This window comes from Rhipicephalus sanguineus, chromosome 1 (assembly GCF_013339695.2).
Source record: "Rhipicephalus sanguineus isolate Rsan-2018 chromosome 1, BIME_Rsan_1.4, whole genome shotgun sequence".
NCBI classification, from domain to species: domain Eukaryota; kingdom Metazoa; phylum Arthropoda; class Arachnida; order Ixodida; family Ixodidae; genus Rhipicephalus; species Rhipicephalus sanguineus.
In genome coordinates this window covers 49981882-50008585 of record NC_051176.1, presented here as the reverse complement: position 1 = coordinate 50008585, position 26704 = coordinate 49981882, and the positions used below count along the sequence as shown (strand labels likewise).

Genomic DNA, 26704 nt, shown 5'->3' with positions numbered 1-26704 from the left:
TTGCGCGTTTTCTTTCGGACACACTATTGCAAAGAGCGTTAATAAAGCAATCAAAGCAGCATCATGTTTCAATGATGTGCACAAGGCATTGATGGTGTTTCACTTACCAATTATTAGGGTAATATTTTTCAACTTGCCAGATATGCAGTGGCCACAGTTTTGATACGATAAACTCCTTTTTATCGCACAACCGTGTGACTATACAATGCCAGGCTGAAAAGCCAAAACAAATGGTGCGTAATGCCGGCTTCCCTTTGAATGCCTATAAGGCAGATTACTTACAAAGCTGCGTTTCAGTCGTCGCCAATATGGTACCTACGCGAAACCTGACAAACCAATAGTAACTCCAGCAATAAAAGCAGCATCGCGCCGAACTAGAGGAGCCTCGATATGCTGCGAAACGAAGCGCTCCTCTTTATGTACATTCCAAGAAAACTCCTTGGGCATACTGAGATATTTTTGATGATGCAACCAATATTCTAGGCAAAGGTTATCTAAATTATTCATTTCATCAAATTGCACAAGCACTAACTTCAGCTATTCTTTCGGCGTCTTTATGGCTTCTGTCGCATACAGATATGCATTCCGTGCCGTTTGAAACTACTAGAGCCCCAAAATGGTCCCCTTGGAAACTTACTAAGTAACTCATCACGAAGTGACCGTGAGCGTTACTTTAAAAAAAAAAAACACGGTGAGCCACCGTGAAGCGAAAATTGCATGGGTCTCTTACACTATCGTTAAGACGACTTGAAGGTGAAGCAAGACTCGATGGTGGTGGTCATAAACATTTTATTTAAGAAATTAAGGAGGAGTTGCTGCGTGCCTAAGTGGCAGTACCTAGTCCGGGACGCCATCGTAGACGGCCGCTGCCCGGGCGCGCGCCACCAAGGAGCGTTGCTCATCCAAGGTAGAGCAGCCGAGCAGGTACTCCTCCCAAGCCTCTCTAGTTGGGATGGGGCAAAGGGAGTGGAGTGGCAGGACACGAAGCCACGACGCGAAAGGTTTTGACGAGGACCTGACAAGTAGGGCACGGACGGGCATATATATATATATATGGTGGGGCGAAATTCTATGGATCCGGTGGAAAATGCGGTAGAAAAACAGGTCGACAAACGTGCGAAACACAAGTTTTACTAACGTAAAACAAGTCCATTGATAGCTCGACTATAGCCATATTACTTGAAATGATTCTTCAGTACAACAACTTTGAATTCAATGGAGTGCATTATGTTCAAGTAAGCGGTACGTCTATGGGTACTAAGATCGGGCCAAGCTACGCGAATATATTTATGGGATCTCTTGAGAACAAGTTCTTGTCGGGTCGTTCGCTGAAACCTTTTTACTATAAAAGATTTATTGATGATATATTCATGATATGGTCACATGGAGAGGCGGAACTGTTGTCTTTTATTTCGGACTTTAATAATGCTCACTCTTCCATATCCTTTTCGCACACATATTCACCAGAGACCATTAACTTTCTCGATGTCACAGTATGTCTGAAGAATGCGAAATTAACCACTAAGCTGTACCGCAAGCCGACTGACAGACAGAGGTATTTACATTTTCAAAGTAGCCACAAAAAACATTGCAAATCCAGCATACCTTACAGCCAGGCCTTACGCTTTAAGCGAATTTGCTCTGAGCAATCTGACTTCGATAACAACTGTAACCAACTACGCACTGCACTTCTTAAACAAAAATATCCGGCCAAGTTAGTCGATGACGCAGTGAGGCGCGCCGACGCACAAGACCGTGCAGCACTCTGCGTCACCAAAGAAAATCCAAAAAGTCATTCACAGGTTAACTTGGTTTTAACCCACAACGCATCGGCGCCTAACGTCGCATTTATTTTACGTAAACACCACAACATACTTATGCAGAGCGAACGCCTTACAAAAGCGTTTCCAGAACCACCGCGTGTTGTCTACAGACGAGGCAAAAATTTGCGGGATTTGTTAACTTCCTCCAAAACCAAACAGAACAATAACATCCAAACGGTTGGTTGCCATCCTTGTAAAAAACCCCGCTGTAAAGTGTGTGCGCACATGACCACGACAACACTGGCAGTCAGTACTGCGACTAACTTCAAATTCAAGATTAAGGGCAATTTTACTTGTGATACTGCAAATGTCGTATATTTGCTAGAATGCTCAATCTGTCATGTACAATACATAGGTCAAACCGAAACTGCTTTTCGATATCGTTTCAATAATCATAAAGCTCATGTGCATGCCCTTCCTAACTTACCAATTTCAAGGCATGTCACTGAGACAGGTCATTCTTTCAGTAACATTATGGCTACAATACTGGAATCGAGTTTTAAATCACACCATGAACGTGAAGTGAAAGAGTCATTCCTAATTCATAAATTCAAAACACTTTCTGACGGCATGAACCAGAGTCCGGGTACGCTTACTTCCATGTTGCCTTAGTAAATCGCCGTTTTGTGTTACTGGCTAGCGTCTATTTTTTGCATGATCTTGACCTTTTGTCAGTTATTACGTACATGATGTCCGTGGCCTTTATCGCTTCATGATTTTACTCGTATCCATTTCGCTTTGCGTGCTTTTTGATTTTCTTTTTATCTCTCTAACTTTTTTTTCTTTTTTAAAGGCCTGCTGAATGTCTTTCGGCTGCGATTATCCCGCTGCATTTATGGTCAAGTGAGCGACTGCGTGCGCAGTTTATCTTGTAGACCTAGTTAATTGCACACAAGTTCTAAGGTATCTAATACGTGCCAATTCACTATTGTATAATGATACGCGCGTTCAGTTGTATGTACTCTAAAGCCACGTGCCTTTGGTGATGTATAATCTTGTTTCTTAAACTAAAACGACTGATAACGACTTAGCCGTGTGATACGCAAATAAGCGGCTTATACATGTGCCCTGCGTGGCATCTGTAACCATTCACTCTGACGAAGGCAGGCCCTCCTGCCGAAACGTTAGTAAAACTTGTGTTTCGCACGTTTGTCGACCTGTTTTTCTACCGTATATATATATATATATATATATATATATATATATATATATATATATATATATATATATATATATATATATATATATATATATATATATGAGAACTAACAGACAATAATGCCAAGGAAAGTAAGGGGGTGTTTTTCGTAATAAATATAAGGTAATTGTGAAGAAAGAAAAGTGGACGAAAAGATAGCTTGCCGCGGGCAGGGACCGAACAACGCGTCCGATGCTCTACCAACTGAGCTACCGCGGCGGCCATCCCCCCGTCCACTTTATGGGGTATATGTGTGCATTCAAACGTGGGAGCGTCAGTCAGCGCCGCCAGTAGCATTACGGCGTGTGTGGAACACTCTTTTTCTGCCTGTTGGCGTCACGTAGCACGTGAAGTTATTACGAGCTGGCAGCTGACCAATAATCCCTCGCATACTACCTGAAAGCATCAAGTCTGCCAGAACGAGACCCTCGCTATGAATGAAGGAAAGAAGTGTTAATTTCAAGGGCTCGTTTTCTTTGTTATACACAATATTAATGAGAACTAACAGACAATAATGCCAAGTAAAGTATAGGGGATGTTTTTAGTAATAAATATAAGGTAAATGTGAAGAAAGAAAAGTGGACGAAAAGATAGCTTGCCGCGGGCAGGGACCGAACCTGCGACCTTCGAATAACGCGTCCGATGCTCTACCAACTGAGCCAGTGGCGCACCGACGGGGGGGGGGGGTTTCGGGGGTTGTAACCCCCCCCCTGAGGCCGACCAACCCCCCCCCCCCCCCCCATAACTGCCCCGCTGTCCTTCTCACCGGTAGTCCAAGGTTCATATCCAAAGGTGTCCTGAGGTCGACTTTTCCGGACTGGCTCTAGAAATGTGTTGTATTCACTCATCTACTCCTGAATTGAGGAGTGCTCTATGGCGTGCCCTATGGCTCTGCGTTCCTAAATTTCCCGGGAAGCAGCTTTCCAATAATAATATCTGGGGTTTAACGTCCCAAAACCACGATATGATTATGAGAGACGCCGTAGTGAAGGGCTCCTGAAATTGTGAACCCCTGGGGTTTTTTAACGTGCACCTAAATCTAAATACACGGGCCTCAATCATATTTTCGCCTCCATCGAAAATGCAGCTGCCGCGGCCGGGATTCGATCCCGCGACCTTCGGGTCAGCAGTCGAGCGCCATAACTTATCACTAGACCACCGTAGCGGGGCGCAGCTTTCCAAGAAAAAATATGCTTTCACGGGTTGTCAGTCTGGCCCCTTTTTTATTTTCTTGACCCTTTGATTACTACAATAGAGCATATGCCACGGCAAATATAAGAATGGAACACATCGAAGGACGAGCTCTCATTTCACTCCAGCCGCAACCAAAAATATTTCTCAGATACGTCTAAACGACTGTTTTTCGATCGCCAAGAGATCCTACGTCATAATTTTTCTCTCTCATATAAATTTCATTGAACGAGAATTCAATTCGCCCTTAAAACATAAGACTCTCGGCCGTGTTTGGATGTTCTCGTAGCCTGAAAATAAAACTCTGCAAAAACACCTACACAAGTCGATATCTTCGGTTTTCTTCAGACCCCCCCAAAAAGCGGAATATATTAGTCTTAGACATTAATACGAAGAGCCGGAACATACTGCAGCGCACAACGTGAAAAAACAAAAGAAAAACAGATGATATATTCAAGAAACTCACCAAGAACAGCTACGGAAAGTCATTTATTCAGAAAGCAGTTCACTTCCAAAAACACGACGCAAGCTGATAAATCCAGCAACACCCCCCCCCCCCCCTCTTTTCCAATCAACACCACCACAGAAATGCATCAGTCTCTACTATCCGAGTAGTGATCGAAACCATCGCTCCCAATGACCGGCCACCGAAAGAGAAAATTCAAGACACCAGCTGAACCGAGAACCTGAAAGAAAGGCGGGAACCAATTTTGCAAGAGATCGCAACTCATAGCCGAAGATTCCGAGGACGCGGACCGCCGAATCAATTTTCCTGAAACAACAGTTTTCGCAGTTGAAACCAACTACCGGAAATGAATCCTGACATATGTTAACGACCCAAACAGAGTGAACCGCGCTCAATGCAACCTAGCCCTTGTGTACAGCACACAAAAAAAAGAAAGAAAAAAAGAGAGAGGCATCTGCGTACCCACTTCGACGCGTCCGTCTAAAAAGCTCCCCACCCCCTTCACTGTTCAACTCATGCCTTCCGATCAAGCCCTTGCACTGCCACGGCCGCTCGATCTCCCGTGGCACTGCTCTGTTCTTTTGCCGACAAGCACCGCCGCCGCCTGAAGCACCCTTCCATACCCGCCGAACAAGAAAAGAAGCCCTATTCATGTGTTTCCCTTCCTCAAACTCCGAAGAGGGAACCGTATGGTTTCGGGACAATGCTCACTCAAATTTTGAAGATAAGAAGGCGTCGGCGGCATCTGATCCATCCGCCAAGCTTCGACGCACGTGTTTTCTATTTTCTTCGGAGCTGCTGGTGAATGGTACCGTCTGTCGCTTAATGGCTGCAACGGAGTTGTCGCGCATTTTTTTTTTCTGAACCTCGTTGACAGCGGACGAACGAGACGTGTTAGTGCGGCGAGAAGAAAGGCCACCTCGCAAGCGGCTCGTTCATCAAATCGACCGCGAACCCACGGAGGCTGTTTCTGAGCAAGACTTGGAGCAACTAGTGTGTGCGTCGCCAGCCATTGTCGCAGCATCGCACGCACCCACGGCCGGTCTGGAGGCGCGCGCCGGCCGTGGCATGCCATGCGGAGTCTGGCCGTCACAAAGATGGGAGGAGCAAGAAGCCGTGGCAGAAGAAGTAAATGTTTTTAACGACGTCTGCTAAGAAAAAAAGAACCTTGGGAAAGTGCAGAAGGTCTGTTGGGGCGGCACGTTTTCTTTTTCTCAGTAAACGTCTCTCGCCCTCTCTTTTTACCACTTCTTTTTTGCATGTACATCGGACGGAAACTACAAAGTTTGATGTGAACACATGCGTGCACGTTCAGTTTGCTTGCTAGAACTTGTTGCTGTGTTTGCTGCGTGAATCTGAAGCCCTCTCTCGAAGCGCCAGTCGAACGAGGCTATGGTCGAACACGTCCTCACCTACTACCCAAAAAGGATTTCGTGTTCATATTCAAGCGACGCAGCAACAACACCGGAATGCCCGATTACGTCCATAGAGGAACCGGTAACTCAGCAGATATCGTCGTCTCATGCGTCCATTAACCAGTCAATTTTTACTAAGGATGGTTCAGCCGCCGAACCTATATGCGCCGGAGTGACCTGGGAATCTACGCTGGAAAGTCAGTAAGTGCGGCTCTAATGCAGTTTATCCGTGAGCTGAGAATTGTACTGTACGTGTGCTGCATTGAACTGTACATGCTATTTATAATCAATACTATGTAGTTTATAAGTAATATTTATGGTGCGCTTTGAAATTTATTGTTTGGTGAGACTCCAAGGAAGCGTAGGAAATTATCAGCTGCAGCGTTTTTTAAGAGTTAAAGTTGCCATGCATGCGGGCTTGTTCGTATGGCATTTTCTTATTACACTGGTAGTGCAAATACACGGGACACAAGAAACGCACACGAAAACACACACACGGCGCTGGGTGTCTTCATATTCCTTTCTTGCGTCCTGTTTGTATGCGCTACCTACCATAATAATAAAGTTTTAACATCATTGCGCGACCGTCAGCCAGCCGACATGTCGGTTCAATTTGCAGTTTATTTTCCACGTGCACTGCTCCACTGAACGGTTTTTTGGCCTTGTCAAGTTATTTCAAGACCTTTCTGTAAAACGCTGAATAATCATCATCATAATTCATGTTATTATTATTATTATTATTATTATTATTATTTATTTGGTATTTTATTTGTTGTCGCATTACTCCAGCTGAAGCAAGGAAATGTCATATCATGCAATGTGCTTGCCCCCCCCCCCCCCCCGCACTCCTGTAATCTTGTCAGAAGTTCAACCACCCCCCCCCCCCTTAGAGAAATCCTGAGTGCGCTAATGAACTGAGCTACCGCGGCGGCCATCCCCCCGTCCACTTTATAGGGTATGTGTGTGCATTTAAACGTGGGAGCGTCAGTCAGCGCCGCCAGTAGCCATTACGGCGAGTGTGGAACACTCTTTTTCTGCCTGTTGGCGTCACGTAGCACGTGAACTTATTACGAGCTGGCAGCTGACCAATAATCCCTCGCATACTACCTGAAAGCATCAAGTCTGCCAGAACGAGACCCTCGCTATGAATGAAGGAAAGAAGTATTAATTTCAAGGGCTCGTTTTCTTTGTTATACACAATATTAATGAGAACTAACAGACAATAATGCCAAGTAAAGTATAGGGGATGTTTTTAGTAATAAATGTAAGGTAATTGTGAGGAAAGAAAAGTGGACGAAAAGATAGCTTGCCGCGGGCAGGTACCGAACCTGGCGGCCATCCCCCCGTCCACTTTATAGGGTATATGTGTGCATTTAAACGGATGGGGCAAAGGGAGTGGAGTGGCAGGACACGAAGCCACGACGCGAAAGGTTTCGACGAGGACCTGACAAGTAGGGCACGGACGTGCATATATATATATATATATATATATATATATATATATATATATATATATATATATATATATATATATATATATATATATATATATCCCATTGACCGCAGCGGTAGCTACATGGTTGAGAGTCCGCTTCCAATGCGGGAGGTACTGGGTTCGATTCCCAGTGCCGACCGGGAACCCACCGGTTTTTCTAAAGGGGTAGAGGAGTACACCTACCTGGCGCTCGGTTCTTAATGGGTACTCATCTCGAAAGGTGGCCCCATAAGGTTCTGCAAAGACCCCTGGGCGCACCTTAAACCACCGCAGCCTTGGTGAAATAGTTGAGCATCCGCCTCTGCTGTGGAAGGCAGAGAATTGCTGCCGCCGGGTACCTACCGGTAAAATAGGGACAAGCGCACTTCCGGCCTGGTGCTCGGCAGAACGAAGTCGCTTGGGAGGGCACCCACCCTGTGGGAAATTGGCGGCATGGGACCGCCAGACCTAAAAATAAGGTCACCCTTTCTTTTTTTGCACACATATACCCTATAAAGTGGACAGGGGGTTGGCCGCCGCGGTAGCTCAGTTGGTAGAGCATCGGACGCGTTATTCGAAGGTCGCAGGTTCGGTCCCTGCCCGCGGCAAGCTAACTTTTCGTCCACTTTTATTTCTTCCCAATTACCTTATATTTATTACTAAAAACATCCCCTATACTTTCCTTGGCATTATTGTCTGTTAGTTCTCATTAATATTGTGTATAACAAAGAAAACGAGCCCTTGAAATTAACACTTCTTTCCTATATATATATATGTATATATATATCGCCACTCCCATTTTCTTTTTGTGCGATTTCTCGCTTCCTAATCGTCTTCTCGCAGCATGCGCGGTGTTTCTGGTATCGTGAAAGAGTAGTTTACTAATATGAGAAAATTCGTTTTGCGTTTTTCGACGTGTGTCTTCTTTTTTATTCATGTTATTTCAGGCGTCCAAGAAGTCCCTGCAATTATATATATATATATATATATATATATATATATATATATATATATATATGCGGTCCAAGAAAAAATCCTCATCATGTGGCGTTTTATAGAAGACTTCATCGTTAAGTAATGAAGAAATTCTAATCACATAATTTTTTGTTTTAAAGAATAAAATAAATTTTTTTGAACTTGGCCCTCCGAATGCGCCCTGCATTTCTTTTTGTTGCCACTTCTCCGCAAGATTACCTCGCATTTCAGGTTAAGCAGAAGGACCTGCCCTTCCCCTAGTCCCAAGTTGAATAGGGCTCGGTCGGTCACGCTCAGGTTATTGCAGACGTGAACGTATCTCACCCACAGAGCACTTAATCGTCTTGATCCTGACTTTGCGCTGTCCTGCTCTAAATGCGAACACGATTCCTGCTCTCTTGATCATATGCTCTGGCTGTGCCCATTCAATGTAGGCTGTGGTCTGCCCAATAAGATGAAGTGGGACGAAGCTCTTCGAAGTTCACTCTTCAACTACAGGCTGTCCAGAGGGCCCGGGCCGTCGCCGAGAGTCCCCGCCTCCCGGTTCCGTCCTGGGTGGAGCCACCGCCTTCATCCTTTTCCCTCCCTTCATCATTTTCCTCAGGACTATTAAATAAAGTTCTTGTCACTGTCACTTCGCCGCAAAGCGCGTTGTCGCCTTTGCAGCTGAAAGTCGTCACAGGCGGCGGCAAGATGGGAAATGTATTTCAGTTGCTCGTGAGTGCTCGAAAGTCTTGTCGCGTTGATGTCAGGGCGACGAGTAATGAATTCGCGTTACAATGTGATCTTGCTTGGCGGGCCCAATGGGAAGTATGGAAGCCCGAGAGCAGCTTGTGGTATCGTTGGCACATTGTGCTATAGGGCCGTCTGCACAACACGTATACCCAAACAAAAAAGTGTATACAATGTGCATTATTTATTTCACTATGTGTATGCTGGTTGTGCAGACGGCCCCCTACTACAGGGCCGTCAGCACACTGTGCTACGGAAATTTAAGGGAAGAAATAGAAAAAAGATAGAAAGACCGAGAAAGAAATAGACAGAGAGAGAAAGAGATAGAAACAGAGAAAAAAGAGACAAAGAAACAGACAGCACGACAGAGAGAGAAAGGGAAGAAAAAGAATAAGAGCGAGAGAGGGAAAGAAAGGGAAGAAAGAGGAAAAAAGATAGAAGGAGCGAGAAAGAAATAGAGAGAAAAGGAATAAATAGAAAGAAACAGAGACAAAAAGGAGATAGAAAAAAGAGATAGAAAGAAAAAATAAGGAGAAACGAGGAAGGCCTCCCAGCTCTGCACTTCCTTCAGGCTTGGCACCACTAGTGCGAAGCTGCCTTAATTTTTTTTCATTGCAGATGCGATTTTGTTTCGCTACTTCTCCATACACCTAGTCAAACAACGGGTGTCAGCGGGATATTGGAGAACAAAATGGCAGAGGTTACCAACGTCCTGCAAAAGACTCAGATGAACACCGAGGCTTTTCGTGACCTATCGGCCCTTACGGACCGAATTATAAGCTGCTGTCGCCTAGTTAATCGGGGGCGCCCTCCGCCTCGCTAGCATCCTTTCAGGAATGGCAGGCAGTCGATTCAGTGACCCCGCGAATCTTGCATTTGACCACCGGTGGGTGCCCTTGACGCTGCGGTGTGCTGATTGCGTCCTTGACCCACGATTTCGCCATATATGAAACTGATCTGTACGCTGTAAGCTTTATTGCTAAGTGCGTGGGAACGGTTGCGGGGAAAATCTCAAGTGAGCACAGCTACTGCATTCAGGGCTGAGCTTGTGCGCAGCGCGTTAACGCATCCGCGACTTCAAAAAAGATAGTAATCAGTCGAGTGTACAATTAGTACATATTCATGAAACTGGTGATAAATTTTTATTTAGAGCTAGACGAATTTGTGGTGCCTCGAAACAGGGGAGCGCCAAAAGGGGGGGGGGGGTTTAGGGGTCTGAAGGTCCTCTTCATGCAGCCTCTCTCCCCCCCCCCTTTTCGGGGCTACTGTCTTGGAGGTTGGAGACGCGGGATTTTCAAATGAGCCCCGGTAGTTCGTTTGTTCAGGAGAATCGCTTTCATTCGCATTTTCGCTTTTGTTAACCGATATGCACTTTTTCTGGGCCTTTGTGCATGTACAGAATATATAAAGAGGGAACTGTGAATTCTACGCGATGGACGCAGTTCATAGCCGATCCCTCCCAGTGTGTGTTGCATGCATATATTTCACAGGCTTAACAATTAACCAACCGAAAGATTGCGCGATTGTCTCACATAATCAAACGTTTTACTGTCGAGCTGTCATTTACAATCATGGAACTCAAGCGTTTCCGATTCCATATACATATATGTTGTAAACGTACCAATTGGCTTTCACGGGCGTAGAATCATGTTCATCAAGTTAACCAGTTGTATAGTCGAAATCGGGAAACTATACGAGGCATGTACTAAGGAGAATGACTGCGGCAGCATATTCTTCGAGTATGGCCTTTTCTTACCTAATATGACGTACGCTCCCAACAACCTTCCGTCGACTGTTTGCGCCCACGCTTTATTCATCGTCGAGAGGCCGTATTTCCGATATGGCTTACGTTTCTTAATTACGTGTCCTCATTTTTGCAGTGTCCGAGGGCATGATTATTGAATCTAGCCGTTTCCAACTCCGCCTTTCTTCCTTAATTACGCGCTTATTTATCTACTCAACCAAGTATTTTGACGATTTTTAAACCATGCATGTGTAAAACATCTATTTCTTCGTTAGTTACGTATCGTATATGCCCTATGCTACTACAACAGCGTTTAAATGGCACGAACGCAGAGATCACGCTGTGCGCCGTCGATCCCTGTTCGTCGTAGATATCCCTGAAGTTCCCTTAGCGCACGTGTGTCCCTAAGTGCGCCATATATTCCCTGCACCTCACTTGGCAATCCACTCTACGATATGCGCACCAAGTTTTTGGAGCGAACGTGCATATCTCGGCATAAGACGCACGCATTGGACTGGCATGCGGATTGGTTCGGCGGCTCCCCTCCACCCACATCCGCGAGTCATGATTGGTGACGGGGTACTGGTTTCGATGCAACGGGATCGATATTTGGGCTAGTTGGTACGGTTACATGTTGAGTGCAGCACGAAACGACGAAGGCAGAGCAAAGAGAAGGTCGAGCGCTGGCGCAAGAACGAGCGCTTACAGCTTACAGACCCAATTGTGTGCACGACGCACACACAGCTACGCGAGCGACTCACACGGCTTCGAATGCACGCATAAGTAGGCGCCTGTCTCGTGCATTGCACCATTGCTGACATATATGACCGTTCGCTAGATGGAATATTAATGTTGTGTGCGTGCGTTTGCTAACAGTATAAACTAAAATTTTCTGTAGTACATATAGTCCCCACGAGCAAAAGTTGGAGACCAGTTGGTGGCGCAAGTAATTTATTTTGTTTGCACTCCGAGTATGTCAGTTGAAATCGAGTGGCGAAGCCCAAGTGCGCATGTTCGACCAATGCAATGCATTCAAGCAATTCTACGCTGCGTAGCTGTGCTTGAGGAAATTGTTATTTCTTGCTGGTGCCATGGTCCCCAAACTTTGGCTCGCGACTACGCATTACAATCCTCGCATGTACTATACTATTCAATTGACTATGCAGCTGAACCCTGGTACAAGTTTTCCACCTTTTTTTAAGTTAAATTAAAAGCGCTGATGAACATCCACTATGTCCTGATGTAGGCTGAATGTAAAACTTTTCGGTTACCATAGCTCTGGGTGCTTGAGAACCCAAGAAAGCCAAATATATCCACAGCTTGCCACTAGGTTATTTAGCCTGTGCGTTGCTTTGGAAATCATTAGTTTCGTCAGTCAATTTTATATCTACTGCAGAACGACGGCTTTTCTCAATGATCCCCATTAGCCTGTCTCATTTACATACACAACAAATTCTAAGAGATTGATATTTCTGCTGTTTAGCTAAAGTTTTCACTGTGTGCAAATCTATGAGAATAAAAGAAAAGTTTATTAAAACATTACTACGTCTTCTTTCTCTTCTGTCAAATGTACTCGTGTTTGTGGAAGTGTCTGATAACTACACATTCTAACTGTGCTATAACTTGGGTTGCAACATTGTGGAACCAGCTCTTGATCAGAGTCAAAAGAAGCATGCATGAGTCAAACGTGCAGCTGCTCACCAGAGCAACTGAAGGACAGAAGAGGAAACATGTCAGCTTCTCCAGCAAGCAAACGATGCACAGGCACCAAGGTGCTGTGGCCATGACAGAAAACAACCAAATGACAAAAGCTACAGGAGTCACCATGATAGTAACTCCACCAGATTTTGCGTTCAATCCCCTGTTGAAGGCAAGAGTGTTTCTAAGCACTCTGAGAGCACTAGCTTAGTGCGTTTCTAGAACTCTGTTTTAACTGCGCCATAAGTGACGTTCCAGAGTTCATGTAAAGTGTCACTATTACTGAAGTCATAGCGTCCCCAGCAGCATAGAGCAATGTGTCACGCACAGCTCAACATAAACCACGCACTGTAAACTGATGAAGGATATGAGCATTAAGAAATTTTTCTCTATACTATTATACTAAACCCCTCTTTAGCTGCTACTCTTATGTGTGTCTGCACTGTTTAACAGAATGATTATGTTTTTAAGAATGAAAGAAGGGGAATGGATCAAGGGCTCGTTTCCTTGTTAGACCCAACCTAATGAATCAAGCTGCCCACCAATACATAAGCTGCCCACCAAAGGTCACATGCTACTGCATGTGACCTTTGGTGGGCAGCTTATGTATTCTATAAAAGGTCCCAGAAAATAATTTGACATTCCTTCTAGGTGAATAACAGTTATCTCTACTACTTCCCAACAATAACTGAATAGTAAATTTTGACATTTTCCCTGAGCTACACAGGACTATGGTGATCTCTGAAAGCAAGTCAACACAGGGAAGCTGCCAATTTTTTTTGTGAATGTAAACCCTGAAAAATGGTAACCAAATTTGAACCTTTTGACAAGCTGTATGTTTCTTTTTGTCTGGCCAATCGTTGTCCTGTGAAAGGTTTTCTTATTTTGTCTTTGCATGTTGGATCAGCAGACGTACAGAGAATCTCCTACTTTGTCAGTGCTTTTCATTGCTTTTGTCTAAGTTCATTGGCAGTGTACAAATATCTTCATCTGTAAACTATGGATAGACCTGCCATGCTTGCTTGCCATCGCTCTGCTGCCAAGACAAGTGCCACCTGATCTGTGTGCTTAGGTGACATTTCTGTGGGTGGCACGATGGGTCAGCAATATTATTTTTGTACAAGTTGCTTCAGGAGAGTCAGGCAGTGTCAAGGCTGGGATACATGGAGTGATTTTACACCGCCATGGTGGGGATCTTTGACCGACAATGCACACTCGACGTCAGTACCCGCCGCTACCAATCTGAACCCTCCAAACATCTGACACACGTGTCTGATGCCGCCAGAAGTGGCCAGCAGGAAATGGCCAACATGAGGTGGGATGATTCTGTTCACATTTGTCTCCTATGACAGGAACCGCCTGCCATTTTGCACAGCATGGCCATACCACTCATTTCCTAAGAGCACTCTGCACCAAATATACGCACAAGGCTACTGAGGCATTCTTAAAAGTAATTAAAGTAACTTTCACACAAAATTTTTAAGATTCCTCCTCTGCATTTTTTTAATGTAAAACAAAAGAACAATAATCTCTAATCATGTTGACCAACGCATGTTCAGCTTGTCTGGCCATACGGAGGTGGTGCCTGCCACACATTCATTCCATGTATCTCCTTCAAGCACATTGGACATCACACTGCCATGACATTTACTGCTGCGCGAGCTTTGTCAAAAAGATTGCCACATCTAACCTGGCCTTAAGGGTCAATGAAGCGAAATAAAGTCAGCTGGTATCTGCAGTATGTGGTTGTGCACCACAAACTTGATGTCTCAACCCCTACATCTGCTGTGGCCATCACATTTTGATATCTTCTCTCTTCAAGAAGGAGGAAATTAAACAAGTGTTACCATCTTCACAAATAGGCATTAAAGCAACCTCATTTGCATTCGCACAGAAAGAATTCTGTGGAAACTGGAAACAGAATTTTGGACTTGCTCAAAACAAAGCTGCAGGTAGTGTTGCCTACATTTCTGTGTAGTACCGTATTTGTCATCAGAGAAAATTTAGTTTCATTTTGAGCAAGTGCACTTTGCTAGTAATGCCGTCTGTGCAAGCTGTCATGCAAGCGAGCATGTTCAGCAAAATCACCTCACTGAGTCAAAATTTGTAGCCTCAGTAGTAGAGGCTCAAACAAAAATAAAAAATTCGGCAGATCTCACGTACCCTGGGAGTCGATATTATGCGAAGCATGCGGCGGGTAGGTGACTGTGGCGTAAGTTTTTTACATAGCGACACGTTATAAAATGATGCTAAAGATATGTATAAATTTTATACGCACACACATATATATGTTGAAGAGCCTCATATGTGTTATATAACCAGTTGTTTACGGTTGGGTAACGCTGCCAATGGCAACGTGGGTATTACCAACACCAGAAGCGGTAAGCTCATATGTAGTTCTTATACGTGTCCCGAAAACGCACGCATGTTTCACGAAACCGTGTGCATGTGTACAAGAAGTTCTTGACAGTTCTTGAACAAGGGCATCATCACCGTGATTAGTGAGCACCAGCAGCTGGTCATGAATTGTTATAGGATCCGGTCGTGATCGTGATGACGAGGGGTCCACGTGTAGTGAAGTATGTGGTACAGTAGAGCTGTTGGAATTCGTGGATGCCTCGGTCATTGTGTCGACAAATTGTCTGTCGACAGAGCCGGCGACATGTTGGTACCTGAAGCCACCCTTCGCGTTGGTGAGGTATAGGCAGTCGAGGCTGGTAGGCCTGGATAGTGGTACGTAGACCAACATCAGTGGATGGTGTTTGTCGTATTCGTAGACTATAGCTGGGCGTAAGTGGCCTACGTAGCCTAGTCTACCAAGCGGCTGTCAGTCAATCTGGCATCGTCCTCGGTCAGCATGAGGCCATTGCTCAGCCTCGTAAGAAATGAAGAGGACACTGCGTCGTTCTGGCGGTCTAAGTGCACTTTACGGTGCGATGATGTGAATATCATACGTAACGTTCGTTGATGTATTCCTCCGGGGTCGAGCAATGCTTCAATATAGCTTGCTGAATAATAGAAATACAAACATATAGCTTATTAGACTGCTATAAAAGCGGAGACAACACTCGAACTACATGCGTTAATCTGATATCACGCCTGTATCGCAGGAGTACACATCGTAAGAGTATCATGCATTGTTTATTGCTTTCTTGTAAAATTAGATAGCCAGCACCACAGCCACAATTGACGTTGCACCGTTATTACGCCTGCGTAGGCTGTTTTTCCAAACCACTTTACAGACCTGGCGTGGTTCAGTGGTAGAATACCTGATTGCCACGCTGAATGCTTGGGTTCGATTCCTGCTGGGATCCTAATTTTCATTCTTTCCATTCGTTGAGTCAGCGCTGCCGATGTTGGTTTTCCTTAACGCTCTAGCATTTAAGTTACCAATGTCTGTTTGTCACCCTTCCCGGGTAGATATAAAGTGTCAATCACCTGTGGCGCATACCCGTACACCGCGGTCCGTGGTAAACGGGTATGTGCCACACGTGTCTAGTGGAAAGGGTTTGACGACGTACGCGGCAGGATTTTAATGTTATTCATGTCATCACCCGGCAATCATATTCGTCAAATCCTCTTACCCTCCCATGCAAATTTTGGTCTACACCAAGTTAAGGAGGCGATCATGAGAGCACCCAGACGTAGGCGGCTAGATAGATAGATAGATAGATAGATAGATAGATACGTAGATAGATACGCTCAAAGTGCCAGAGGTTCGCTAAGAAATGCTTCGCATTTAACAGCAGAGTGGCCAGTATTTTTAAGTAATAATTCTTGTTATTGGGAATGTTGGTATGTAACAGAACATGCTCAAATACAAAAATTATTTAGTATTCTTGCTCTCATGCTGTTTACAGCTAAGGTTTCCAGAGGAATGCCACTGTCTGTGCCATGTAATGGCCATGTTGTTTACACCTGAGCAGCCGGTGTCATAGCACTCATTCACTTCATTTGCGCTTAAGCTTATGCCCAGATTGCACAGGTAAATTTAGTGCCACTTTGAGCGAGTGCACTCATACTCCATAAATGTCCCTTTGGCGGTGCTGCTACACGAGAAAGGGAAGTGTACTTTGGAAATGATGGTAATGGCGATGAGTACTTAAGCAGAACAACATATATTTGTTATTTCAGGCAATGTTTCTTAAGTAATAATGTGTTATAGCTTTCTATAATCAGCCCTTAAGATGAAAACGCAGTGGATGTGGCCATTGCACGGCACGTGCTGGGTCGCCCATGGTGGCTGTGGCTGTAAACTGCCTGAGAGCAAGAATAGCAAAGTAGTTTCTTGTGGTACAGTATGTTTTAACATATAACAATATTTGTAATACCGAAAACGATAGTTTACGAAATACTATGAACTCATCTTCCGATAATAACTTACTTATTTTAGAGCCACTACAACCGAGGCAAGACACTCCGTCGCAGCAAAGTGAGTTTGCCAAACGCACTCGCCGGCAAGTGCGCTTTACAGCGAGTGTCACTAAGCGTTCCTGTGTGACATTGTGCAAATGACACAGGCAGTGAAGTGCACTCCCTCAAAGTGCACTTAACTTGGCCTGTGTGACAGGGGTGTTATTCTAAATACTGTTTACAAATATGGCGCACTATTATTCACGCAACACTGCCTAAAATAAGAAACATATATTTTACGTACCGATTCATCCATTGCCGTTAACACAAATTCTAAAGGATACTTTTCTTTCTTGTGTAGCAGCATGCTGCCAAAAGCTACATTCAGTGCCCTAAAGTGCACTTGCTCAAAATGTCACTAAATCTGCCCATGACAAGGGCATGAGCTGTGTTCAGTTGAATGTGCAAGCACAGTAAGGAAAACAATCCGAGGCCAAGCACCTCAATTTCCAAGGTCTGGTTCAATCTGACCTTTTCAATGTTTCAAGGCACAACCGTTTCTTGTCCAAATGAAGTTCAGATGCAACTGTCCTAAATAAATTTTCTCTGTTGTAGATAACAGTCTGTTATCAGTAGTAAGTCCACACAAAGTGCATTCCTTTACCTTGGTCAAACAAATGCACAAAATTGGTCAATTGCAATTGCAACATATAATATGAACTGCCCAAGATCTAGTACGCACTGTGAAGATGCTGACCTGTCACAACTGTATTCACATCTTTCAATTTACGTGAGAGCATCTTGGCCGCAAGAGCCAAACTGAAGGCTTGTGGTGTGTCGTTTAAGGGGGACTTTAGTACGACTACAAGAAGTGTGCGCAAAAAGCTTTTTGAATGTGGGAAAGCTAGCAAACAGTAGTTTTACAGTACGTTATAACAGACTATATATAAACAAAAAGTGCCTCGTCTACTCAAGAACAACCAATAGTACCTGTGAACTAGAATCTGACAGAGAAGCAAGTGCAAACGACTCTTTGTCTGCTTCTACACCTGCAGGTCATGGCCCTTCCTTGTCCTAGCACAAACATCAAATATTGCGACCTCTGTTTTGGGAAGCGTGTCCTTCCTACAAATAAACGTCAGAAGCATAATGAATAAGTGAGATGCGTTATCATCTGTCATTGACTCATGCTGTGCTGACGTGGCACTTACGAAAACATGGCTTTCCCCCGATGTAGCCAGTAGCGAACTATTTGACTGCGACAAAAAGTACACCATCTATTGCTGCGATCGTAGTACCGGAAAAGGGGGAGGTGTACATACTTATAGCAGTAGCGGATAACATAGATGAAAGAATCCGTAAACAATGGGTGGGTGCTCGAGCCGACGTTTCGACAAGTGGACTTGTCTTCTTCAAGGCTGGAACTGATTTCCTTAGCACTCGTGTGTATATGCTTCGTGCCCACTCCTCCACAAGGGGGAGGGCAACTGCGAGAGTGGGAGTGGGGGGGAAAAGGCCGCCGTAACGAACTGGGTGAATCAGAAGGAAAGGAAAAAAAAAGGAAAAAAAAGAGGGGGGGGTGTATACGTTTCGCTGAATAATGATTGTCAGAGGAAGCACGTGCCACTTAATGGTAGATTAGAAATTCCTACAAGAAGGGCTTAACTCTCATTGGTTTTCATTGTGTATGTACCATATCGAATGGATTCAAGAGCCCCCTTAGATTAATACTAGGGATGGGCGAATATTCAGGCGTTTCGAATATTCGAACGAATATTACAGTATTCGAATTCGCTTCGATACGAATTTAGATTATTCGAAATTTTCGAAGTATTCGAAATGAACGAATATATGTATACATTGGCCGGACATAACCCCCTGTAAAGGTAGTTTCACTGCAGCGTCTGGTTGCTGTGCCGTGAAATAACCTATCCAGGGGAAATCTGCACTGCCGCGAAGCCACACTTCAAGGTTAAATGCACATATTTTTTTAAAGTTTAAAAGCGTGTTATAAGGGCTTATATGCGCTAAGTATAGTAATTTTTAAATTGTAACGTATTGCACCACTTATAACTTGCACCCTACTGCTAATCAAATCTTGATAATATTCAAGCTTGCTTCCACTTCATTTCAAACCAAAAAGGTGACATTCACTCATACCTAGTTCCAATCCTTATGAATATTGTGCAAGGGTAATGAAAAAAATCCTCATTTTTCTTAATAATATGCGGTAAATACTATTCGAACTATTCGATTCGAAATTACTCGACCAAATCATTATTCGCTTCGGATTCGCTTCGAACCTCAAATTCACTATTCGCCCATCCCTAATTAATACATAAAACTAGTCTCAAGGGAAATTCTGAGCCCAACTAAACAGAGCTGAAAGCCGAAGGACTTAACTTATGCAGAACACGACGTCTTGAAACAACTTTCAAACAGAAAGGACACTGTTATAAAACCTGCAGACAAGGGTGGTAATATAGTAATCTGGCCTATAGAAAAATATAAAAACGAAGCCATCAGACAACACAGCAACGACACGCACTATCGAAAATTAGCCTCGGACCCGACTCAAGAATAAAGTAATAGCATACAACATACGATAACGGATTTTCTAGCCAGGGAATTAATCACACCGAGCACCGGTTCCTGATACCTAAAAACAAGCAAGCGGGCCGCTTCTACCTTCTTTCGAAGATTTGTAAGGTTTCCACAGATGAATTACTTATCGCGCAAATCCTGGGCAGGCCCATAGTATCTAATAAAAATACACCTACTGAGTCGCTATCAAAATTTCTAAATCATCATTTATCTAAAATACCATCTAACCTACTGTCTTTTGTTCAAGATACACCTCATTTCCTTCAAATAATAGATTAAAAGAAGGGCTTAACTTTTAATAGATTAAAAGAAGGGAGCCAGCTACCTTACGAGACCCGCCAAACCCCACTCCTTACAGTACACATTAAATGGAACTGAATTTGAGCAGGTTAGTACTTACAAATACCCTGGTGTTTACATGACTAATGATCTATTGTGGCATTCTCACATTACCTACATTATTAACAACGCTAACCGTTCTCTTGGTCACTTGCGCAGAAACTTTTGCCAAGTCCCAACGCACCTTAAGCCACAGCTATCTCATACATTAGTCCGTCAAAAACTCAAGTACACTTCTGCCATATGGGACCCAGCTCAATCAGCATTAATTGAAACTTTAGAAGCTGTCCAAAACCACTCAGCCCGCTTCATCCTTAACAATCATGCTCGTACTGCCAGCGTCACCCTAATGAAATCTAGTCTTCATCTTCCAGATCTGGTAACCAGAAGAACATTTTTCCGTCTGTCATTCTTTCATAAAGTTTTCTTCCATAATCAAGTACTTCGAGAGGAATTAACCCCAGAACCTGCTTACTTTTCATTACGTGTTGACCACCCGAATAAAGTTGCCATTTTTTTCTGCCGCACCAACCTCTTTTCATTCTTTCCTTCGAAAGACAAGCAGATACTAAAATTGCCTTTCCCCCTCCGTCGCTGCCACTAGGGACCAAGTGCTCTTCAAGCCTGCAGTTTTGGAACACTTTATGGTGCAACTGCAAACTATTGCTTTTTTTTCTAGTTTTTTTTTAACGATTGCTAGTTATTGTATTTGCTTCACTGTTGTTTTTATTTTCTGTGCTCATATTGTACCCACCCCCTCTGTAACACCCTCTGGGTCCTGAGGGTATACTAATAAATAAATAAATTACAATTATTTAATTATAACAGGCAGAAAATGGACTCGCAGTGCACAACATTATGACTGAGGCCAAGAGAAAGGCATGAGCCAGCCATAAGCACTGTCTGACAGCATCTACCCGACCCTGTATTCTGAAACCCTTTCTCATTGCATGGCATGTATTTCATCATTGTAACTGTCTCATTTCATTCACCAAAGCTGGGCATGTGCGAATATTCAAGCACTTTGAATATTCGAATGAATATTACAGTGTTCAAATTTTCTTCGACACGAACTTAAATTATTCAAAATTTCAAAGTATTCGAAATGAACAAATACATACTATTTACCGCATGTAACTTCCCTGTAAAGGTGGTTTCACTGTGGTGGAAGGGTGCTATACTGTGAATACACCTATCCAGAGAAAATCCGCACTGCTGCGAAGCCCCGCTTCCAGTTTAAATGAACATATTACCAGAGTCCTTCAATGCTTTTCTGGTCATGAAACTCCGCCCGCAATTTCATCAGAGAACATATATACAGTTTCATACAGGGACAGAGGCTGCCGCTAGGGTTGCTGTGGTCAACGCGGGCTGCACTCGGCGGTCAACGCAGGTCAACGCGGTCAACGCGGGCTGCACTCGGTCAACGCGGGCTGCACTCGAGTGCGCGCGAGCTGCACTCGGCTGAATGCTGTGCCGGTTCAAGGTGATGGTTTATCTTGCACCAAACTGCAGTAATTCAACTACCACTCATACTTCACCTGACATACAATGTGGTTGTTGCATACGCGTGTTAAAAACTTACTTTCGTGTACTTTTTATTTAACTATCAAGGCTGCGATAGATCCAGTCGTGCCGACGCAGAATACTAGCTGTATATGTTATTCCAGCGAGGTTCCTTACCTCAGGCAGTGGAGCACAAGAGTATTTCTTCAGGCACGGGATATTTACTTCGACTATTGACACTGCACAAGCCTTACAAACCCACCAACTCACAAAGTGAAGTCTCGCAGCGGGAGTTGAGCCAGCGCCAATCGCTTGCAATCAGGCTGTCTAACGCCGCGGGAGTTTAACACGGCCACATTGCAAAAATGAAAAGCTCTACATACCTGTGTTTACAGATTATAAAACCTAACTTTACTGCAAACTACCTCACAGAGCTTCTGCAACACTCGAAATCGGGAGTGACGGAGCTTTCGCAAGGTAACGTCTGTGTGCCGCATGAATCCGCTGATCTGTAGGACCTAACCTAGCCTTAATTCCGCGTTTGTAACCGCCTTTTGTCCATTTTTTACGAGTAACTTTGACAACTTCATGTTACGTGGACATTGCATGAGAGAAAGTGTGTCGCATTTTACATTGTGCAGAGTTGCAAGGGCACTCGGGTATCTCCAATCTTTGCGCTGGCGGCACCTTCACAAATCACAACATGCGTTCCTTTGACTGCTTAGACGGAATACGTCTCCACTGCGTGATGCAACGATTTTCTTAATAAAGACTGCACAGGGGAGACTTGATTAAGTGTAACGAAACCATGTTTCACTAATCTAGAGAAAATAAACACATGTGTTTACAAGCAGAGTTCTGTTGCGCTTTCAAATTATTGAGAACATATTTGGGTATTTTAGGCAAAATACCCAAAAACGTGTCAAGCTGAGGAAACACTCATTACGTCCATACTTCACTATAAATTGCTTATTTCAATGCACATGTTTGAGAACATCTCACTGTCAAGACACTAATTTACAGTAAATAAAGCAAGAATACAACGATTGAACGAGAAAGACAGAATAACTTTTATTGGAAAAATACCTCAGAAAACAGAAAGCTATGAGCGACATTTTCCTAACATAGGAAAACTCACTGCAAGGCAAGTACATGAAGGGAGCAAGCTATTGCAAAAAAACAAAGCGAACTCTGATGTACAATATAAAATTTTTTTAAGTTTTGCTTAGTTGACATTCATCAGTCAATAAAAATAGAAGAAAAAATGCCTTTAACAACGGCAAACAAGGAAATAATGCAACACACTTAATAAGCTGAAAAGAACCTAAAAAACCAACAAGCTGCGAAAGACACAGCGCCGGCCCACAACTTTGCCTTCTCACGTAGCAAAGACACATTTTCTCCAGTCACTATGAAGTCGTCCGTTCGAATAATGTCGGTGTTACAAGTGAAGTAACAAACGATATTTAAGCAGTCGGTGGCATCAAAATGTTTCTCGCACACTCTAACGTGTTCAGAATCGAAGGTAAATCCACCAGCTTCCTGTCGTGGTACTGCACATTTCCATTAATTTCTCTCATCGCCGTCCCTCGGCACACTAAATAACTACACCTTTCCGCTCATACCTCTGTAGCCGGAGCGACAACCCGGTACACAGCAAGCCTTCAACATCGTTGCTCATGTACACCATCCATATGTCCTCACACATTTCCCACAGGCGGCAGTTGCACAAATTTAGAAAAACAAGGAAAACTGAACGCCGATGCCGCCGGATTCCTCCGGCCCCCAGCTCTCTTTATGCAGCGAAGCCCTCCTAAATGCCCCCCGCGCGCTCCTAGCGCTGCTGTGCGGCAGCTGCGGTGCTAGGAGCGCTTCCGATAGCGTTATGGAAGAGTTTCGTGACCAGTAAAGCACTGAAGGACTCTGATATTACCCTCACGTCGATTCATTGTTTTTTTACGTTTAGAAGCTTGTTATACCTGCTTACATGCTCTAAGTATAGTAAATTGTAAAACGCAACGTATTTTACAGGTTATCACTTGCATTCTACTGAAAGTCAAATCCCGCTACTATTCAAAGTTGCTTCCACTTCCCTTTGAACCAAAAAGAATGACATCTGCACATGCCTTGTTTCAGTTTTAAAAAATATTGTGCAGGTTAGTTGGGGCATGACGAATATGCTCATTTTTCTTTATAATATGTGATATATACTATTCGAATTTGATTCAAAATTACTCGACCAAGTCACTGTACACTTCAAATTTGCTTCGAACCTAAAATTTACTATTCACACAAGCCTAACCAAAACATTTCTCAGGAGTCCTGCTGCTCGTCATTGTCACTGTTGTGTGGTGAAGACGAACTGGATTCCTGATCCAATGCCTTAGCACCCTTTCGCTGAGGGATGGCTGCCAACAAAGCATCTGTCCAAGACATCCCCTGGGTCTTGTTAAGCAGGATAGCAAACACTGCAAGGACAACGAACAAAAAGCGTTAGCTTTAGCACACTAGGAAATGTAATGGCTACATTATTTGTTGCACATTATGTTGGAAAAAGTAGTGAGTCACATATACATATTAACTTTTGCTACAAAGGCAAAAACATTCGTAGCAAGTTGCAGCCACTGGGGTGAATATTGAGGATTGTTGCAGAAGACAATCCTCAATATTCACCCCAGAGGCTCTAAAGAATAAAAGTGCAATAAGAATCAACTCTCAGTACCACAGAAAAGGAGCACCACCCTAATTTCTGTAGAGAAAAGAAATATGCTTCCAATGCACAATGCTGCTACATCTAGGTTGTGTTACAACACCAGCATCTGCTCTACTGTAACTCTATTAATAATGCAAAATGTATGGATTCCTTTCACTTTCCTAAAGTGCTACTAAAATACTATCAGAGCAACAAGTTTGAGACACAAAGCAATATTTAAGAATAGGTATTCTTAAAGAGAGGAACAGTGCATGCAAACTGGAGGTGCTTGTCTGTCTTCATGCCTCCACTGCACATAGGACAGTCGGGGCGGCGAGTGAACGTGTGCCTCAGGGAGCACCAAAATGCCCTTAAAAGGCAATGCGTGCTCTTCTTCACACTTGGCAACACAATGCCAAGAATGCGGGTGCACCGCAAAATTTGCTCAGACAAAGATTATTTTCCGCCACCCAGATCAATTGACGCATGAAACTTTTGAGGCCTACAGAATACAAAAAGCATGTCATAACTGTGTAAGTCAGCCTTCAATTGCCCTGTAGGATTAAGCCATTTCCTATTTAAACTACCCAAATTGTTTATAGCCAAGCACTTGCCAGCCAAGCAATTGTGGTTGTCCGAAGCGTCACAAGGTGTTGGTGCCATCGTCTGGCAACTCGGTATTCTGCAAGCACCCCTGCGTATACCGAAATGCCGTACACATTAAAATTCTCTATCAGGGAATTTTTGAGTGTGCTGAAAGCATCAGGCAGTTGCTCATGCGCACATGTGAGAGCAGACGACGCAGCGCTGTGTGCCTCACAGCTTTGTGGGCCCATGACGTCAGTGTCCAACTCGGCGCCCAGAAACCAACATAAGCCTAATGAACACAAGTGGTTGGCATACACATGGGCAGAATCAGTGGGCTGGCTTTGCACCACAAAAACTAACACAAGCAATGCTCGTTCTTTGGTGTTCCGATGACAGACATGGCTTGAATGTATTTAACTCACCCTGGTCAATTGTGAGCACTTGGCGTGTCTTCATAACGAGGCAGTTGCCTATGGGCAGCCGAGCATGTTCCACACCCTGTTCTGCAGCCAGCCTGTGGCACAAGCCCTGAACAATCAAGAATGAAAGAATAAAATATTAGCATTCTTGAACAAAAATCCTGCGCAATGTAGCTGTCACAACTTGCACACAAGTACCATGCATGACATACGGGGTGTTTTTCTGATACAATACAAATTTTTATAAACGTACTACAACAGTCGGGTACCTGTCGTCTTTACACACAACCTTTACATCAAGGCAGAAATAGTTTGCTGCAGCTAAAGTCATGTTGTAATGACTAATTAAAAAAATGATAATTAACTTTTAAATATTAATTTGAGGGCACTTGTTTCGTATAGAAAAGTTGTATGCCGTCACAATTTGTGGCACACCCATTTTTGACAAATCACATAAACTGCACATAATTAGAGATATTCGTAATCGGTTTAAGGCCCAGATATAGAAACCAAGCGTGCTGGGCACACAGGAACTGCAGCCACTTTGTTATGTCAGACTGGAACTACCCGCTATGAGGAAGCGATGAAATTTCAATCAAGGTGCGTCAAAGCAGAATCTGGTCAGGAAAAATAGCAAGTTGTCTGAAATACACAAGTGGGCTGCTTATTCTTTGCATGCGATGTGTGGTGCTTATGCATTTCTGGCACACACCTATTCATGATGATGATAGTTTTGGTACACACCAAAGTTTTTATGGCCAGCTTAAACAGCTTCGTTGTTAAAAAATCACCAGGCCTGCAAAGAACACGCAGCACAGTCACAGTGAAAGCTGGAAGGGCGGCCTTTCCAGAGCCCATTGTAGACTTTCTTGGGGCAACTAATACAAGTACACATGCAAGGTACCCACTACGCCATAAACTACCGTAACTTTCATGAAGTAAGGAAGCACCCACTACGCCATTATTCGTCATTCTGCAGATAAGGGAGGCACCCGCTACACATCTATAAGGCATTACGTGCACTTCATTTGTGCTGTAGCTGATGACGATGAAGTATTATGGCTTAGCTTTTTATAATGGTGTGGAAGCATACAACAACCCACTCGTTGTGCAATTCGCATTGTGTGATGCCTGGTTGTTATTTTACTCTTCTACAACACTATATTACATGTTAACACAATTCCTTTTCCATTTTGGTCAAACTGTGCGGTGGGATGAGACACGAAAAAACAAGTGAGACAAACGAGCGCAGACTAACAACTGGGTTTATTGAAGGATGGCTGCCTACCAATGGCTAGGTAAGTGGTGGGTGGAAACAAAGAATAACAGCCACTACCGGTGGTATTTGTCGGCCAGGTTGACGCCATCACTTCATCTTGAAAAGCGAGGTTGACGGCAAAGAACCTTACCCACTGCTAGCGGTGCTAATGCTTGGTTGATGATGATAGTAAGAGTGGCCGACGTTTCTAGAATTATTTTTCTCAATT

At 43.8% G+C, this 26704-nt stretch overlaps 1 protein-coding gene across 3 annotated transcripts in view; it reads right to left on the bottom strand.

Moving 5' to 3' along the window:
* Nucleotides 1-22572: 22572 nt before the first annotated feature.
* LOC119391189 (tRNA methyltransferase 10 homolog A) overlaps nt 22573-26704 on the bottom strand; it is a 39756-nt gene continuing 35624 nt past the window's right edge. For all 3 annotated transcript variants that reach the window (XM_037658876.2, XM_037658869.2, XM_037658865.2), the window contains 2 exons: nt 25221-25326; nt 22573-23986 (listed from right to left, as the gene is read on the bottom strand). In XM_037658876.2, coding sequence (XP_037514804.1) covers nt 23832-23986; nt 25221-25326 — 261 coding nt within the window. In that variant the 3' untranslated portion in view covers nt 22573-23831. The remainder of the gene's footprint in view (nt 23987-25220; nt 25327-26704) is intronic.